The sequence below is a fragment of the Rhinoderma darwinii genome, chromosome 5 (assembly GCF_050947455.1).
Source record: "Rhinoderma darwinii isolate aRhiDar2 chromosome 5, aRhiDar2.hap1, whole genome shotgun sequence".
In the NCBI taxonomy this organism is placed as follows: Eukaryota; Metazoa; Chordata; class Amphibia; order Anura; family Rhinodermatidae; genus Rhinoderma; species Rhinoderma darwinii.
Genome location: NC_134691.1, coordinates 118,577,318 through 118,596,008, shown reverse-complemented (window position 1 = coordinate 118,596,008; position 18,691 = coordinate 118,577,318). Strand labels below are relative to the sequence as shown.

The following is an 18,691-nucleotide window of genomic DNA, read 5'->3' as shown; positions in this document are numbered from 1 at the left end:
AAATATACATCCGAGCCTGCTGTATACTACTGTGTATAATAAACCCAGACACTGCCCCCCACACAGTGTAATGCCACCATAGTGCCCTCCAAAACAATCACCCATAGAGCCCCCCCACAGTAGAATGCCCCCGAGAGCCCTCCCCTACAGTAGAATGCCCCAGAGAGCCCTCCCCTACAGTATAATGCCCCAGAGAGCCCTCCCCTACAGTATAATGCCCCAGAGAGCCCTCCCCTACAGTATAATGCCCCAGAGAGCCCTCCCCTACAGTATAATGCCCCAGAGAGCCCTCCCCTACAGTATAATGCCCCAGAGAGCCCACCCCAACAGTATAATGCCCCAGAGAGCCCTCCCCCACTATATAACGCCCCAGAGAGCACTCCCCCACTATATAACGCCCCAGAGAGCCCTCCCCCACTATATAACGCCCCAGAGAGCCCTCCCCCACTATATAACGCCCCAGAGAGCCCTCCCCCACTATATAACGCCCCAGAGAGCCCTCCCCCACTATATAACGCCCCAGAGAGCACTCCTCCACTATATAACGCCCCAGAGAGCACCCCCCCCACATAATACCCCAGAGAGCAACCCCCCCCCCACACTATAATGCCCCAGAGAGCGCCCCCCCCACAGTAAAATGCCCCAGAGAGACCCTCCCCACAGTATAATGCCCCATAGAGCCCCCCACCCACAGTATAAGGCCCCACAGAGCCCCCCCACAGTATAATGACCCAGAGAGCCCCCCCACAGTATAATGACCCAGAGAGCCCTCCTCCACTATAATGACCCAGAGAGACCTCCTCCACTATAATGACCCAGAGAGCTCTCCTCCACTATAATGACCCAGAGAGCCCTCCTCCACTATAATGACCCAGAGAGCCCTCCTCCACTATAATGACCCAGAGAGCCCCCCCCCCACAGTATAATGCCCCATAATGCTCCCATAGCTGCCCTCCACACAGTATTAAGCCCCAATACAGTATAAACCTCCCATTGCGACCCCACTTACAGTATAATGCTTCACACCTGCCCCCACGCAATATAATGCCTCACACCTGCCCCCACGCAGTATAATGCTCCACAGCTGCCTCCACGCAGTATAATGCTCCACAGCTGCCCCCACGCAATATAATACTCCACAGCTGCCCCCACGCAATATAATACTCCACAGCTGCCCCCACGCAATATAATACTCCACAGCTGCCCCCACGCAATATAATACTCCACAGCTGCCCCCACACAGCCCCACTAGTGCCTAACAAAAATAAACACATACTCTCCTAACCCCATTCCAACGATGAGTGGAGGCGATCGGTCTGCTCCTCCGATCTGTGTAGACAAGCGCAAGGACGTGACGTCTTTGCGCCGAGCCGTGAGGAGCATGCGTTACATAGGAAATAGTAGATCAGGGACCTAACGGCCCCCTGCTCTACCATTGGATTCAACGGTGTCTGTGTCCTGAGAACACATTTAGTTGAAGCTTGCGGGGAAATAAAATATGGAATGCGCAAGATGGTGTCTTATCTGCGCTGAATTGTTTTTTTCTCCAGTTGCTCAGCCCTATAACCAGAGAGTAGAAAGCTAGCTGTTGATGGAGAAAAAAAAAAAAAAAAAAGAAGAAGAAGAAGGAGAGCAAAGACATGGCCCTTGAAAGAAACTAAACCAAGTCCCTGATCAAGGCTGTTATTGCTTGAAAGGTCTTATCCGAGGTGTAGAACATACCATGGGATGGAACCTGCACTGTTCACACCAACGGAAATAAGCCTTCCACATACCATGATACACCATGGCTTATTGAGCATTTCTAAACTTTAACATTATTTGAATGACCGGTTCAGAGAAACCTCAGACCTTTAAAAACCTTGGCTTCAACAGCTGCACCGTTAAAAGTAATCGGTTTTAAAATGGGGTGGAACAGCAGATCTTGGGAAAGGAGGTCAGGTAGACACCAAGGGTATCTGCAAGTAGGTTGACTAGGTCAGAGTAGCAGGCCCGACGAGGCCAGTCCGGAGCCATCAGAAACACGGTAACGCCTTCCACCTTTACCCTCTTGAGGGCACTGGGCGGTAGCAGAAGGAGAGAGAAGAGGTACAGAAGAGCCAACCCTGTCCAAATAGCGACCAGGGCATCTACTGCAATGGCCCTGGGATACTGCGACCGGGCCTAATGAGCTGGGACTCAAAATAAAATTAAAATAAATACACGTCTGGAGTGCCCGATCTCTGGCAAATCTTTAATTCGATTTCTGGATTTAGAGACTATACTCCTAGATCCAGTATGCAGCTCAATTGTCTACTCCCAGTATGCAGACCGCAGACAGAGCGGGCTCATGAGTCTCGGCCCAGTGGAAAATCCAAGATGACTACCACAGTGCCTCATGGCTCCTGGCGACACCTTGCCAGAGGTGACAGTGAGTACCAACCTGGGGAATGGTCAAGAATTCTATTCTGTACCCTATCGACACAAACTTTCGAAACCAGGCTTCGTCCGCATGAGCAATTCATATCTCCTGAAAAGTAAAGATGTCGCGCACCCCCCCCCCTCACCCCTTCGGACAACAGATTCGACAGGGGAGACACCTTCAGGTTGAAGAGGTCTTGGAAGAGAAGCACTTTGACTCCTAGGACGCTGTTGACAAGTGGGCTTAGGCTTGAACAATTGACATCTAGAGTCCATGGAATGGCTAGACATTTTGTCTGACTGCTGGGAGGGGAATGACTCCTGAGACACAAAGTTAAGAAAGAACCGAAACGTAAAAGGGGCTATCTGGACATTCAGAGTTTTTACATGATGACCTATCCAAAAGGCACCGCAAATTATGAAGTGGTCGGTGCAGGAAGCAGAAGGCTTAGACTACTGTAAAGCAGCCGTGCTGCAGCTCTGATCCTATTCAAGTGAACAGGAACAGAGCTGCAGTAACCTAGCATGGAGCCTTCTGCTTCTGGCACCGAACACTGCATAACTCATGGTGCCGGAGGCAGCCGAAACAGCTCATCGGCCCTGGGAAATTATTTCATTTAGACGTTTTCCAAAGACACTACCCCCAACAAAAAGCAGTACAACGAGGGAGCAGTCTGCCGCCCCAAGATTTTAACCAAATTGTACGTCGGATAGCTATTGAATTAGCAGATGCACTGGCAGCAAAACTGGCTTACTCAAGAGAGGAATGAAATAAGAGTCGAGAAGCATGGATAACCTGGGAAGCAAGAACTAGACCCTAAATGTGCGCCTTCTGAGATACCGCAGTGAAGTGGTTTTGCCTATACTGAGCAGGCCTTGCTGGCACAGGAAGAGACAAATGCTGGGAAGAGATCAGAACCTGCAGCCCATGAAGACTAATTTGCGTCAAGAGAATCACTAAGTGATGCTGCATCTGACAGTGGCATGGTAGTGCTTTTAGACAACCGTGAAATAGCGTACCAACTGAAGGAGAAACCATCCGTTCAGAAACTAAATCTTCCTGGAAAAGAATCGTTTTTTGAACACACTCTTATTTTTCTAGGAAATTTTTTTAAGGGACCATTTCAGTTCTAAAGTAGCTTGGAGGCATATATATATATATATATATATATATATATATATATATATATATATATATATATATAAGAAAACCCCCTATAATATCACCCCATTTTAAAAACTGCACCCCTCAAAGTATTCCAAACAGCATTTAGAAAGTCTCTTAACCCTGTAGGCGATTCACAGTAATTAAAGCATGGAGGTGAGGTTTACAAATTAAAAAATGTTGACAGAAAATCTGTTTTAATCCGTATTTTTCTGTAACACAGAAGGTTTTTCCAGAGAGACACAATCAAAATGTTATTGCCCAGATACTGCAGTTTTTAGAAATATCCCACATGCGGCCCTAGTATGCTACTGGACTGAAGCACAGGCCTCAAAATCAAAGTTGTACTTAGTGGATTTTGGGGCCTCCTTTTTATTAGAATATATTTTAGGCACCATGTCAGGTTTGAAGAGGTCTTGTGGGGCCAAACAGTGGAAACGCCTCCAAAAAGACACCATTTGGCAAACTACATCCCTCAAGGAATTTATCAAGGGGTATAGTGAGGATTTTGATCCCACAGGTTTTTTGCTGACTTTAGTGGAATTAGACCGTGAAAATGAAAAAAAAATTCAAATAAAATGTAGTTTTAGCTCAGGATTTTTACATTTTCACAATGAAAAAACATTTGTATAGCAAACTCTTCTGAGCACAGCAATACACCATATGTGGTAAACTGCTGTTTGGACCCGTGCCAGGGCTCAGAAGGGAAGGAGAACCATTCGGCTTTTGGAGCTCAAATTTAGATGGAATGTTTTTCGGGTGCCATGTCGCATTTGCTAAGCTTCTGTGGGGCCAAAACAGTAAGTACTAGGGCTGGGCAATTAATCGAAAAATAATCAAAATTCAGCAGAATTAATCAATGTCACCTTGCAAATTTTTGTTTTATCAATTATTTTCTGCCGGCTTAAACCGTATCTGCATCTTCAGGACGCAGATACAGTTGAATCCAATGGTAGAGCAGGGGACCATAAGGTCCGCGCTCTACCATTCACTATGTATCGCCGGACGCGAGGGAGTGACGTCATCACACCAGTCTTCGCCAACGCGAACAGATCGGAGAAAGAGTGGGATCTCCTCCACTCGTCATTGAAATGGGCTTAGGTGAGTATGTAGATTATTATTTTTAACAGGCACTATTGAGGGCAGCTGTGGGGGACTTCATACTGTGTGAGGTGCATATATGTGGGCATTATACTGTGTGAGGGCAGCCAGGGGGGACATTAAATTGCACGGAAGTCAGTTATAGGGGTATTATACTATGTAGAGGGCAGTTTAGGCGCATTATACTATGTGGAGGGCAGTTATAGGGCATTATACTGTGTGTGGAGGGCAGTTAGAGGGCATTATACTGTGTGGAGGGCAGTTATGGGGCATTATACTGTGTGGGGAGCACTATGGAGGCATTATACTGTGTGGGGAGCACTATGGAGGCATTATACAGTGTGGGGAGCACTATGGAGGCATTATACAGTGTGGGGACAGTGTCAGGGGCTATATTATATTAGGGTTGCACGAGGCAACTTTTCATACTATTTAGATGCCGTGCACCCTCAAAATGTTCAATACTGTTAAATCATGTACTTCGATACTATTACAAACACACAAATGTAGTTAGAGTGCGGCTGCGGGTGTGTAATACAGCCATTGCCCTGCTCCTGAAAAGTGTGCGCACGCGCGGTCAGCATGAGGTGATGCGGCCGGCGCTGCACTAATAAGCGCTGTCACTGAACAAACAGAACATAGCAGGCGCACTGCAAAACATCCCCTTGTTCGGTTTCAGTGCCGGCAGTTATTAGTGCAGTGCTGGTCGCATCACCTCATGCTAACCGTGCACGTACACTTGTCAGGAGCGGGGGCAATGGTTGTATTACACAGCCGCAGCCCGGCTCTAACGGCGGAGTTCATAGAAACCTCATGTACGCCGTGATTTCCCGGAATGCGGAAATCAAAGCGGATTGCAGCATTCAAAGGGAATCCTGTGATCGACTGACATACCATATATGGGCAGACAGCCCAGGGTTTATTGAAGGACCCCAGGGCTTTCTAACCATATTTCCTGTTAGGGCATACTTTGGCCGAAATTGACTCCCATTGATTTCAGTGGGAGGTGGAGGCATTTTTTAGCGCGAGCAAAGAATAAACGCTCGTGGGAAAAAGAAGCGACATGCCCTATCTTGAGACGTTTTCCGCCTCAAAAAGCCCATTGAATCAATGGGAGACGGAAATAAACGCGTATGACGTTTTTTGCAGCAATTTTTGACGCATTTTCTGGAAAAAAAAACGCTTGCAGTAATTCCATCATTATGCTGAAGAGATAGCTAAAAAAAAAGCCTAAAAAAACTGCGTCAAAATGCGTGTGGTGCAAAACCACTTAAAAAAAACGGAGATGATTTTTCAAGCAGAATTTTCTGCCTGCAAAAAAACTCAGCTTGAACATACCCTAACATTTAGACTAAATTCATAATACCATGTGCCTCACATTAATAAGTGAAAGAAAGCAGTTTGTTTTATTTTTTTTACAGCGTTCACATCATAAAATTACGCTATAAGGCTTTGTTCACATCTGCGTTGGGGTCCCGTTCTGACGTTCCGTTGGAGCTTTCCGTCAGAACGGGACCCTTAACAGACACAAACCAGAGGTTTTCGTTTTCCATCACCATTGATATCAATGGTGACAGATCCTGTGCCCAGGGTTTTCATTTGTCTCTCTTGTGCACCGGACACGTCGTTTTGCCGGAAGCAATAGCGTAGTAGACCCTCTGGTTTACGTCCGTGTCAGTTTGTGTCTGTCCAGGGTCCCGTTCTGACGGAAAGCCCTTTTGCGTCCTTAATTTATGCAGTTTACCGTGTGGTGTAAAGAACATAACTTTATTCAGCAGGTCGTTACGATTGCGACGATATCTAATTTATATAGTTTTATGTTTTACTACTTTTACACACTAAAAACACAGATTTTTCAAAATTATTTGTATTTGTGTCTCCATATTTGAAGAGCCATAACTATTTTTCTGCGCAGCTGGATGACGGCATTTTTTTTTGTGGGACGACTTGCAGTTTATATTGGTACCATTTTAGAGTACGTACAACTTTTTATCAAATATTTTTTGAAGGCAGGATGCACAGAAAACCTTAATTCTGGAATTGTTTTGTATTTTATTTTTTACAGCGTTCGCCGAGGGTGTTAAATAACATAATAGCTTTATAGTTGGGGTCGTTACGAACGCAGCGATACCAAATGTGTAACTTTCATAATAAAGCATTTTGTAAGAGAAAAAGTGGGTTTTTAATATTATTTTCTTTGGGGTTATTTATTCATTTATTTAAAGAGGCTCTGTCACCAGATTTTGCAACCCCTATCTGCTATTGCAGCAGATAGGCGCTGCAATGTAGATTACAGTAACGTTTTTATTTTAAAAAAACGAACATTTTTGGCCAAGTTATGACCATTTTTGTATTTATGCAAATGAGGCTTGCAAAAGTCCAAGTGGGTGTGTTTAAAAGTAAAAGTCCAAGTGGGTGTGTATTATGTGCGTACATCGGGGCGTTTTTAATACTTTCACTAGCTGTGCGCTCTGATGAGAAGTAACATCCTCTTCTCTTCAGAACGCCCAGCTTGTGACAGTGCAGATCTGTGACGTCACTCACAGGTCCTGCATCGTGACGGCCACATCGGCACCAGAGGCTACAGTTGATTCTGCAGCAGCATCAGCGTTTGCAGGTAAGTCGATCTTACCTGCAAACGCTGATGCTGCTGCAGAATCAACTGTAGCCTCTGCTGCCGATGTGGCCGTCACGATGCAGGACCTGTGAGTGACGTCACAGATCTGCACTGTCACAAGCTGGGCGTTCTGAAGAGAAGAGGATGTTACTTCTCTTCACAGCGTGCAGCTAGTGAAAGTATTAAAAACGCCCCGATGTACGCACCTAATACACACCCACTTGGACTTTTGCAAGCCTCATTTGCATAATTACAAAAATGGTCATAACTTGGCCAAAAATGCTCGTTTTTTAAAAATAAAAACGTTACTGTAATCTACATTGCAGCGCCTATCTGCTGCAATAGCAGATAGGGGTTGCAAAATCTGGTGACAGAGCCTCTTTAACTTTACTAAAAAAAACAAAACGTTCAACTTTATTAGTCCTACTAGGGGACTTAACTATGCGATTGTTTGATCGCTTTTATAATACACTGCAATACTTGTGTAAAACTGACAGGCACCTGCTAGGCCATTAACTAGGTATTAACTAGTGGCAGACCTGGGGGCCTTTGTTAGGCCCCCGGCTGCCATAGAAACCACTGGCACCTTACGATTGCATGCAGAGTGACGGAGGGGTGAGAGGGAACCCCTCCTCCCCTCCAAAACAACTTAGATGTGGCGCTCGCTATTGAGCGCCTCATCAAAAAGGGTTAAACGGGCGGATTTTCGATCCACCCGCTCGAGCAGTGCTGCTCCAAGCCCTCAGCTACCGAAGATAGCTGAGATCATGGAGTTTAAACTGATCACGGCGCCGCTTATTTATTCTGATGGAGCGCCGTGAAAAGGCGCATGCATCAGAATAAAGTTAGTGGCCGCCGTGAAAAGGCGTATTGACGGTCACTATGTGGTTAAGGCCGAATTCAGATTAATGCAGAGTACGTCCATGTGACAGCCGTTAAAACAGCAGTCACACGGACGAGTGTACTTCAATGGAGCCGTTCACACGGCTGTTGTTCAAACGGACTATGTGAAGGGTCTGTTGAAAAATAGAACATTCTATTTTGTTCCGTTTTCACAGATCCCTCCATAGACTAGTCAAGGCAACCCGCACGGGGCACCTTGGACGTGAAAACCATCAGGTTTTTCACGTCAGAGATTCTCCACATTCCTGCGAATCTGGCCTAATAGTAATTAACCCCATCATGTACCTCATACCTTAAGCCAATGTTGTCCATTATAACTGACAAACATGGTGGTTAATTACTATTAATGTGAGGCACATGGAGGTTCGAGTTGATTAAACCACACGCCTCACATCAGAAAAAGGAAGTATCATTTTGGTATCGAGAATCGCAATACTACACAAAGTATCAGTATCAAAGTCCAAATTCTGGTATTGTGACATCCCTATATTATATACAGTAGTATACAGCAGGCACAGGGGATAAATATTAATTAAATGGCGTAGCATGCAAATATCGGGTGTGACATGCAAAAATGGGTGTGGCCTAAATCTTTCAATAATCGTGATCGAGGTTACTTTTTCAATTAATCGTGATTTTGATTTAGGTCATATTTGCCCAGCCCTTGTAGGAACCCCCTTTAAAAGTGACCCTATTTGGGGAAACTACACAGTTAAGGAATCTATCTAGGGGTATAGTGAACATTTAGACCCACAGGTATTTTGCAGTATTTATTTGAATTAGGCCGTAAAAATTAATAGCGACATTTTTTTCCACAAAATTTTTTATATTTTTAATTTTCACAAGGGTTAAAAGGCGTAAAAGCATCCAGACATCTGAGCCCACGCCATCTTCTTTTTGCGATCACAGGGCTTTTATGCTCTCCCTCCAGGCGGGGCCTAAAAGGCCTCCGTAATTGGCAGACAGGTGGCCTTTGTTAAGCCTCCGGTTGCCAAAGCAGCATGGCAGCTATCAACTCTGAGTCTTGTTCCAATTCTGAGTGAGAGGATTTTTAATAGCAAAACTACTTATGCTGTCGGGAAGTAGCCTCTCCAGTACTGGTCCTACTGGACCTTGGGAAGAACCTGAGGAGAAGCAGAACGTGTCCCTTTCACTCTTTCGTTTTATGTGACCTACTACGAGACAAACTACGTGGTATCTAGTGGATAGGCTGGAGGGGTATTGATCTAGGCCAGTATTTGGAACGCTTGCTGTCCTAACACAACTATAGTGTGGGAGAGCCTGGAAATGTCTGCTAGAGCCTGAGAAAAGGAACTTGCCGAGTTAGGTGGCGACACATTCTGAGGTGGAGGAGCTTCATGCGAAGTTCCTGATTGCAGGCACTGTGGGCAAAATGAAGTAGGCTGGGCACAGGTGAACTTATTACATTCGTCACAGGAATAGCTGTAGCCATGCTCATCTAAGACAGCTGCTTGATGGGGTCATCCTCAAGATGATTTCAAGGGAAAAGCAACTACTGGGGAGCTCACCTAGCCAGCAAAGGGGTGACTCCTGGAGAAAAAAAAAAAAAAAGTTAACCGGGCTAGCCTACCAGACCCCTGGTGCTGTGCACCCAGCAGAGGCTGTAGAGGAGGCAAAGGTACTCTGGTCCCGAGCAGAAAAACGCCTGACATATTGCCGCAGGAGCAGTGACCTGTTCAAGCAAAGTTGTGGAAAGAGAAGGAACCGTCCCATAGAAGCTCCTTTAGGAGAGGTCGACTAAATCTCAGGCAGCCAGTACAGCCGGGGAAGATCACATGACCAAGGTTGTCTAGGTGTACAGCCTAGGTCGCTGAAAAGTCTGAATTTATGCATTCTGGCTGGCAGCAGCGTAGGAACAAGTGGCGATGTCTGTGCTCGTTCAAGCTCTCCAGGCGAGGCCTGAAAAGTAGATACTGATGCTTCCAAGTAAAGAGTTCCCTACTCTAGTAAAGAAATAACCCTCATTACCCTAGACAGTCACTAGAATGGTAGGAGAGGGTGGGGAGGGGATTGAGAGATTCTGAGGAAGATAGTAATGAGGACCAGGAAGATATATCCGTAATCACCCTCTGAAGTCGTGTGTGCGCGCAGGGTCGCCTCTTCAGTAACCTTTCAAAAGTGGGGGTACTACCACTCCAGCTATGGATGCAAACAACAAATTAGGTGACCAGTGTTGAGGGAAGTACAGTGCAGATAACTGCCTGGTTTCCCAGCCCCAGCAGGGGGTTGACTAGCCGTGCATTCCAATAATAATTAAAGATTAGATTAAATAAATAAAACTAAAAACAATAAAAGCAGATAATACCTGGAAGGCAAGTAGGTCTGCCTCCTATGGACGCTAGGCTAATAACCGATTAAAGGAACAGTGTCATCACAAATAATTCTTTTATATGTTAAAGATGTTAGTGCTTTAATAAAAACGTTTATTTTCATTTGTATGTTTGTGTTTTACTGTTTCTTATTTTTACACTTTTTCTTCCCTATGGGGGCTGCCATTTTTTGTTCCATTTCTGTGTGTGTCGATTAACGACACACACAGACATGGAGTACGGCAGCCACAGTCCCATAGGGACTGCGAACGGCTCCCGTCCCATTGACTGCCGTGTACGGCGTCTGTGTGGGAACTGCGCATGCGCCGCTCCCACACAGTCCTATTCGAAATTGGCGCCGTCCGGCGCCATTTTCCTGTGGACCGGAAGTCGCGGCCGGACAGTAATATTACTACTTCCGGTCGCGGCTTCCGGACTTGTGCACATGGAACAGCGGCAGCAAAGGGAGCGGACGGGCCGGAGGGAGCCGCGGCGGCAGGAGCAGGTAAGAGATTTCAATGTATGTTAGTGTTTGTGTGTGTTTACTACTGTATGTAAACCTACTACACTGTGGGTTACCTCAAAAAATGGCGACACACAGTGTAGGAGGTTAAACCTTTCAAACCCCTCGTTTATCCCGGCACTAGCCAGGATAAAGGAGGGGGGGATGCTGAGAGCTCACTAGAGCGAGGGCTTTTAACCCAATGTTGCAATGCTGCAATTTTGGGAACTAGCTCCATCTAGTGACCAAAAATGGGTAGTATTATAAATTAGAATTAATTTATAATATTTCCTGACTATTTCCTGACTCGTGAAAAAAATAAAAAAAATTTGAACCATGTTTAATCACCCACACACTAAATGTTTAATTTTTAAAAAAAAAACATGTTTTTCTGGCAACACATTCCCTTTAAGCCAATGTCTGTAGAAATGGTACCAAGGCAATTCCCTACCTAATGTCAGCTTTCTAGTGGCAGGGGCCTGTACCCATGGTGCTGCATCCACCAATGATATTAACAAGAAACAGGAGCGTGTTGAGTTTGTATTATAAAGCTGTAGGACATCCCAAGCGAGTTTATATATTTTTGGTTTTTTTATGACTGCGTATTAGACGGTGTACCCACATGTGGTTATATCATGTCAAAGATTGCAATTTTCAAAAAATAATCAAATAAAACCAATAGAACCCAAAATAGAATATCCCAAGCAATATAGTAATGCATTACATACTTGCTTATCGTGGTTAAAATTTTGACTTTTTTCTAATTCAGAAAACGTTTCTTTGGATTCCTTTGAGGTTTCACTATTTCCAACTGGGGCTATCCTGTCAACCGATACCTGAAAAGAAGATGGGTGTTTTTTTTTTTTATCAACTTGGAAAAGTATCAAAATCATGCAGTTCTGTTTTCTACCGGCTCCACATACCAGCGATTTCGAGGTCTGAGAGTTTTTTTGCCCTTCAACTATTCCACTGTTTCCATCTCCAATTTCAGATTCAACACCTGGAAAGATTAAAGCACTCATAGTAAACAGTGTGCATAACGGTCACCTACTCTACAACAAAGTTTGACAATAGCAAACTTAATGGTAAACAATATAGCTCAACTAAATCATAAATCTAAGTAGGGCAGGGCAATTACATTTATTTGATTAATTCACCCTCAAGGGCTCTCACGTTTTTGTTTAACAAAATCACTGAATGGATTCTTTTGTGGCGCCGTCGTGCTGTGCTGCAGGAGGAAGCTCTGCCCAGTCACCATCTGACAAGCTGCAACTTCTGTCTGCTTCCCCATGGAACTACTGTTCTGTACTGAACAAATGTATACAGAACGGAACAGCAGTTCTGGGGGGGGGGGGGGTATGGACTCCTAGTATATAGCCACACCTCCCTGTAAATACCACCCCCCATTGCAGATCACATCACCCCCACCCTTGTAGATCGCGCCACAGTAGCTGCCACTAGGAGCTGAATCCCCGGCCAGAGGTTGCAGACGCTTTGAACAGGGATTCAGCTCCTAATGGGAGCTACAGTGGCACTATCTACATGTTTGGGGGCTGTGGCGCTATCTGTAAGGCGGTATGGCACTATCTACATGGGCACTATGTGGACACTGCTGTGTTTTCAGGGGATTGGGACAAATATTTTTTTTAATAGCAGTTTGACATCCGTTTTTCATGGCCGTTAAAAAATATAAAAAGGATGGATTTCATTCAGGTTTTTTTTTATCCCAACCCCCTGAAAACACCACAGTGCCCATGTAGATCGTGCCAAAAAGTCCCTGTAGATAGTGCCACAGTGCCCACTGTAGATAGTGCCCACATAGTACCATAGTGCCCACTGTAGATTGTGCCAGTGCCCACTATAGCTAGTACCATAGTGCCCACTGTAGATCGTGCCACAGTGAAGTACCATAGTTCCCACATATTAAGTGCTAGTGCCCATAAAGTGCCACAGTTCCCATGTATATAGCGCCACCCCCCCTGTAGATATCACCACTAACTCCCTGTAGGAGCATAATCCCTTTGGCCGGGGATTCCACTCATAGACTGAGCAGCTGACATCTGTCCATATATGGACAGTGAAGTTAGAGGCTCTCTAAGAGCACAATCCCCTGCCGTTGGCAGCCCTCTGGCTGGGGATTCCGATCCAGGAGTAACCCCTTGTCGTCACTGTCCATATATGGATAGTGACGCTGGGGGCTTCTCCAGGAGCGGAATCCCCAGCCAGAGCAGGGTCTGGCAGCTGGGGTTTCCACTTATACAGGGAGCTACAGTGGCACTCTTTTCAGAGGGGGGGTTGCTATCTACAGGCAGGGGGTGGTACAGTCAACGGCTTTCCCAAGAAACGGCCAGAGATCTTGCTTTTCTCCTGCCGGAGACTCAATAGTTGAAAGCCCTGACTTAATATGGACAGTGCTTTCAGGGGCTTCTCAGGGCTCAAAGTAGCGCTGTGTGCAGGGACTCCTCAGCTAGGATCAGTTTTTACCGGATTGATTCCTGAAAAACGCCGGAAAAAAACGGATCCATTGACTTCTATGGGAGCCGTCTGGTCGTGAAAACGGCCAAAAATTGGACATGTCCTATCATTTGACGGCTGGTAGTCACAGGCCGTTAAAAACCGGCCGTGTGAATACACCAAAAGAACTTCGTTGTTCTGATAACGGACGTTTCCCACGGTCGTGTGAACGTAGCCTTAACTGGTTGCTGGCACAGGACGAGAATGCTCATCCTGAGCGGCGGATACTTTGCGCATTAGGACAAGCATTCTCATCCTGTGTGACAGCCAGTGTCCATGCGCGATCCGCTTTTCTCCGCTGTTAACCCCTTGAATGCCGCAGACCATTTATTGTTAAATAAAACAAAATAAAAGTAAAAACAAAACAAACATACAAATACACATTTTTTTTTTTACAAAACAAACTTTTTAAAACATAAGTCCCAAAACATGAAATAAGACATATTTGGTATTGCCACGACCGTTACAACCTTAACAACAAATGTATAACGTTATTTATGATTGTGTAAAAAAAAAAATAATATATTAAAACATTACCTCCAGCCAGGACGGGATGTGTATTCAGAATCCTGATACTTCTGTAGCGTCTGTGTGATATTTACAGCAAGGCAAGCGTAATCTTGCGAGATTACGATGTAACCTGTCATTTAAAATGAGATTACGCTTGCCTTGCTGTAAAAATCCCACAGACACTACAGAAGTATCAGGATTCTGAATACACATCCCGTCCTGGCTGGAGGTAATGTATATTCACGGTCAGGACACTGCAGTAACGTTATAGTGTGTTTATGTGGCTGCACATAGCGATATAGCTATATCGCTATGTGCTGTGTAAATGAATGGGGAGAAGTGTATGACACTGATTGGTCAGCGTCATACACCTCTCTCCACAATGCCCACTTGGTCATATAGTAAAACACGCCCAGTTGTCCATTAAGAAACTCATTAGCATAAAGCTAATATAGGTCATAACTCCATCAAAAATGATCGTTTTTCTAAATAAAATAACACTGCTGTAATCTACATTACAGCGCTGATCATATTATGTAGAAGATAGGGCACTTATAATGTGGAGACAGAGCCTTTTTAAGTGTTTGTGAAAAGCATTAAGATAATGAGAAAGCTTTTTTAGGGGGAGGGGGATCTCAGGTTTTTTTTAAATGTATCTGCTGGTAAGACAGATAGCAATACCACACAAAACACTTACTGTAACATTTCCCATAGGCCTACTTTATGTTGGCATCATTCTTTTAATGTGCTTTTATTTTTGTAGGACGTTACAAGGATTATAACTATAGCAGCAATTTCTCACATTTTCATGAAAATTTCCAAACCCTATTTTTTTAGGGACCAGTTCAGTTCCGAAGTGGCTTGGAGGGACTCAAATTAGTAAAGTCCCCATAAATCACCCCATTTTAAAAACTGCACCCCTCAAAGGATTCAAAAACAGCAGATTTCTATTTCTTAACCCCTTCCTGCTCCTTGACGTACTATTAGGTCATGGTACGTGCATCGTTCGAGCTCCATGACCTAATAGTACATCACGGGGGGGGGGGGGGGAACGGACATTTCGGCCGTCCTCACCACATATCAGGAGCCGTGACAACTGCTGTCTCGTACAGCAGTTGCTGCAGCTCCTTCAGCGGGGACCAATCGCAGTGACCCTGCTGACTAACCCCTTTAAGAAGCTGCGTTCAATAGCAATCGCGGCTTCTTAGGGGTTGAGCCACCATAGACGTCCCGCTACACAATACAGGAAAGAAGTACAGAAGAGCGAACCTCTTCCGAGAAATGATCACGGCGTTAGCATGTAGGCTGAAACCTTGTGGTTGAGCTGAAGATCCACATCTTGGGTGCGCCAGCTCTGCCAAATCTGTAGGAAGATTTCCAGAGGAAGAGACCATTCCCAACTGAGGAAGTCTGCAGTCTAATTGTCCACTCCCGGCACATGGACCGTAGACAAATGCTGGCAGGTGGATCCGAGGACTTAAACAGTGCCGAGCAAAGCAGTTTAGCCTCCTTAGACCCAGAACGGATCTGACCGATCCATACTTTTTGGGGACTGACAAGTTGAGTGGAATACTTGAAACCGCTCAGGAGCAAGGAACTCGGACGATCACTTTCTGGAGGAAAAAAAGAACGAACAGCATAGAAAAAAAAAAAACAAGCATAATCCAGTATGCGAGGTGGAAATGAAAGGAAAAAAAAATCAATTTTCTTCTATACCGAACACCACCTCACAAAACCAGGCGTCATCCACATGAGCAAACCATATCCCCTGAAAGGAAAGAAGTTGTTCCCCCACTCAGACATCGAATGGTCTCGGAATAAGAGGTTACTGAGCCTGGGAGGCTATTGCCAAGTGGGCTTAAACTTTAACAACGAGCATCTAGAGTCCATGGAATTGTTGATCTCGTCTGACCTTCAGGAGGAGGAGAATGCCCTCAGAGGAAACATTAGGAGAGTACTGAAAACTGTGAGAACAGAGAGAAGGCTGCTGACGTTGCATACGGTTATGAGGCATTTGAAAACGGTTACCACCAGTACATTCAGAAATTATTTCATTGACATTTTTCCAAATTATGGATAACCTGAGAAGAGAAATTAGCAAGATCCTCCTGCAGCGCTTCTTCCGAGATACTAGAGTGAAGTGGTTTTGCCCATACCGGGTAGGCCTTGCTAACTCAGGAAAAGGCAAATGCTGAAAAGCAGGGCAGAACTGGATACTAGAAAGGCAGACTTGGCTTGAGAGTCCAAGCGAATCACTAGGCGATGCTGGAATGGTGAAATAGGCAGCCCATTTAGAAAACGAAAGCCTTCTGGGAAGAAAAAAAAGTATATTCGTACGTTTTGAAAACTATCATGTGCCTGTCAGGGTGTCTATTACTTACATAAGACTTCCTCAAACTCACTATAGTTTGGGAAAAACTAGCCTCTGGCGCAAGGGTGCTTCTTACTGAGAGGGGGTAGTGGATTCATCCAAAGACAGGATTCTCATAGCACCGAAGGCAAGAATCATTTTCTCGTCAAGTTCGTTGGTGGACACAGACAGTGGATATATGCTGTTGCTACTAGGAGGCATGATGCCAAGGAAAAAAAAGTGGCCCCTCCTACAGGATATATCCTGCCCACAGACCCGGAGCTATTCAGTCTGTCCGCAAGGTGTACGAGAAGCAGATACAAGCTAAGATAATTATGACAGACAGGAGAGAGAAATGAAAAATCATGACAAATGGGTGGGGGCTTTGTCCCCCAATGAACTGAATGATTAAAGGATTTTACGGTGAGTGCTTAAAAAAAATTCCTGTTTTCTTGTTCATTACATTGGGGATACAAACCGTGGGATGTCCTAGTGTTGCCCCCAGGTGTGGGAACAGAACACTTGACATGGTCACCTATTTCGCAGAATCATGCAAGACCTTGCAACCTAAGGAAGTGTCTGCAAAAGCAAAGGTGTGCACCTGGTAAAACGTAAAAGGTGTGCAGAGAAGACCACATGATCGCCTTCCACAACTGAAAAGCAAAGGCCAGAAGCCAAATGGCGCACGGCTCAGAAAGCTCCAACCGCTCTAGAGTGGGCGGATAACCGTAAAAGGGGAACGATTCCCCCCCCAACCCGATGAGCATCACAAACGATCATTCGAATCCAGCGAGCAATGGTGGCCTCAGGGGCCGCGAAACCCTTCCTGGGACCCTCTGAGAATATGAACAGGCAATCCTACCTCCAGAAGGAAGCAGTGACAGAAAAGTCTGACAACATCCAGGTTGTGGAGGTAACGCTCTCTCGGATGACTGGGAGATGGACAAAAAGACAGCAGTAGGATATCCTCATTTAGGTGGGAGGCTAAACAAACCTTGGGCAAAAAATAAAGGCACAGCGCAGAGCACCACCCTGTCTTGAGGAAGATTCAAAAATGGCGAAAGAAAATAGCCGAGAACTTTGAGACCGGAACCAGAAAAAAAACAAAACTTTCCAGGACAGAAAACGAAGGCAGGTGTGTCGCAAAAGTTAAGGGAATAGACTAAGACATACAAAACAATATTAGGATCCCAAAATGGGATCAGCAGAAAACAAGAGGGAACCTCATGAGCGACCCCACCCAAAAAAGTCTTTATCAGCCTTAGATACCAACGGTCGACCGAACAGGATGGAAAGTGTGTACACCTGCCCCAGAGAGCCGAGTGCCAAACACTAACCCAGACCACCTCGCAAAAAGGAGAGAATTCTGAATAGCGCAAAGTGCAAGAGGGGAAGCTTGCGATCCTCACACCAAGTTAGGCCTTCTAGGTACGACGGTAGATATAAGCAAATGAAGGCTTCCTAGCTTTGAGCATAGTGAGAAAAAGCACTTTGAGACCACGAGTTCTAAGAATTGCAATCTGAACAACCATGGCATTAAACATAGCGACCTCAAATTCTGGTGGAGTAGAGATCCCTGAGAGAAATTCTGGATGAAGAGTCAAGCGCCACGGGACGTTGCCAACAGGGACATATGATCCGCATAGCCACAACGGCACAGCCAATCTGGGGCCACCAGAATGGCAAGAATTCCCACTGACTTGAGCCGTCAGAGTAGCCGCAGCAGGAGGAGGGACGACATACAGGAGACTGAAGTCGTGCCACGGCGCAAGCCTCCGAAAATCTTGCTTGGGAGATGAAGCGGGGGTTCTGGCAATTGAATCTGAAGGCCATTAGGTCCACGTGCGGGTGGCCCTACATGAGACATATTTGGTTGAATACCTCCTTGTGAAGAGACAACTCCTCAGGATCCACCTATTCGCGACCGAGAAAGTTAGTGAGACAGTTGTCGACCCCACGAATGTGTACTGCAGTCATAGCCGAAATGTGAGCTTCTGCCCAGGCCAGAATCTTCACGACCTCAGCCATTAACGTCATGCTGCAAGTGCTGCCCTGGTGATTTAGATAAGCCACGGCATTGTCTGTTTGAACATTGACCGGGTGTCCTAACAGTGGTAATTTCCAGTGCAGCAGGCACAGGAAAATGGCTCTCAATTCCTTAGGAGACCGCAGCCCGATCTGCCAAGTTCAAAAACGCTGGGGAGTTTGACAAATGGGGTTAAGCAGATACACGTCCTTGATGTACACTGAGAAAATAAAATTCCCTCAAATGACGAACATGTGCGTTGAGATGTTGGAG

The 18,691-nt window shown here is 45.5% G+C and overlaps 1 protein-coding gene across 5 annotated transcripts in view; it reads right to left on the bottom strand.

The window, feature by feature from the left end:
• CEP192 (centrosomal protein 192) overlaps window positions 1–18,691 on the bottom strand; it is a 223,014-nt gene that overhangs the window by 128,643 nt on the left and 75,680 nt on the right. For 3 of the 5 annotated variants that reach the window (XM_075826454.1, XM_075826458.1, XM_075826459.1), the window contains one exon: window positions 11,747–12,018. In XM_075826454.1, the coding sequence (XP_075682569.1) occupies window positions 11,747–12,018 (272 nt within the window). The remainder of the gene's footprint in view (window positions 1–11,746; window positions 12,019–18,691) is intronic. The other 2 variants (XM_075826456.1, XM_075826457.1) reach the window with 1 other exon arrangement.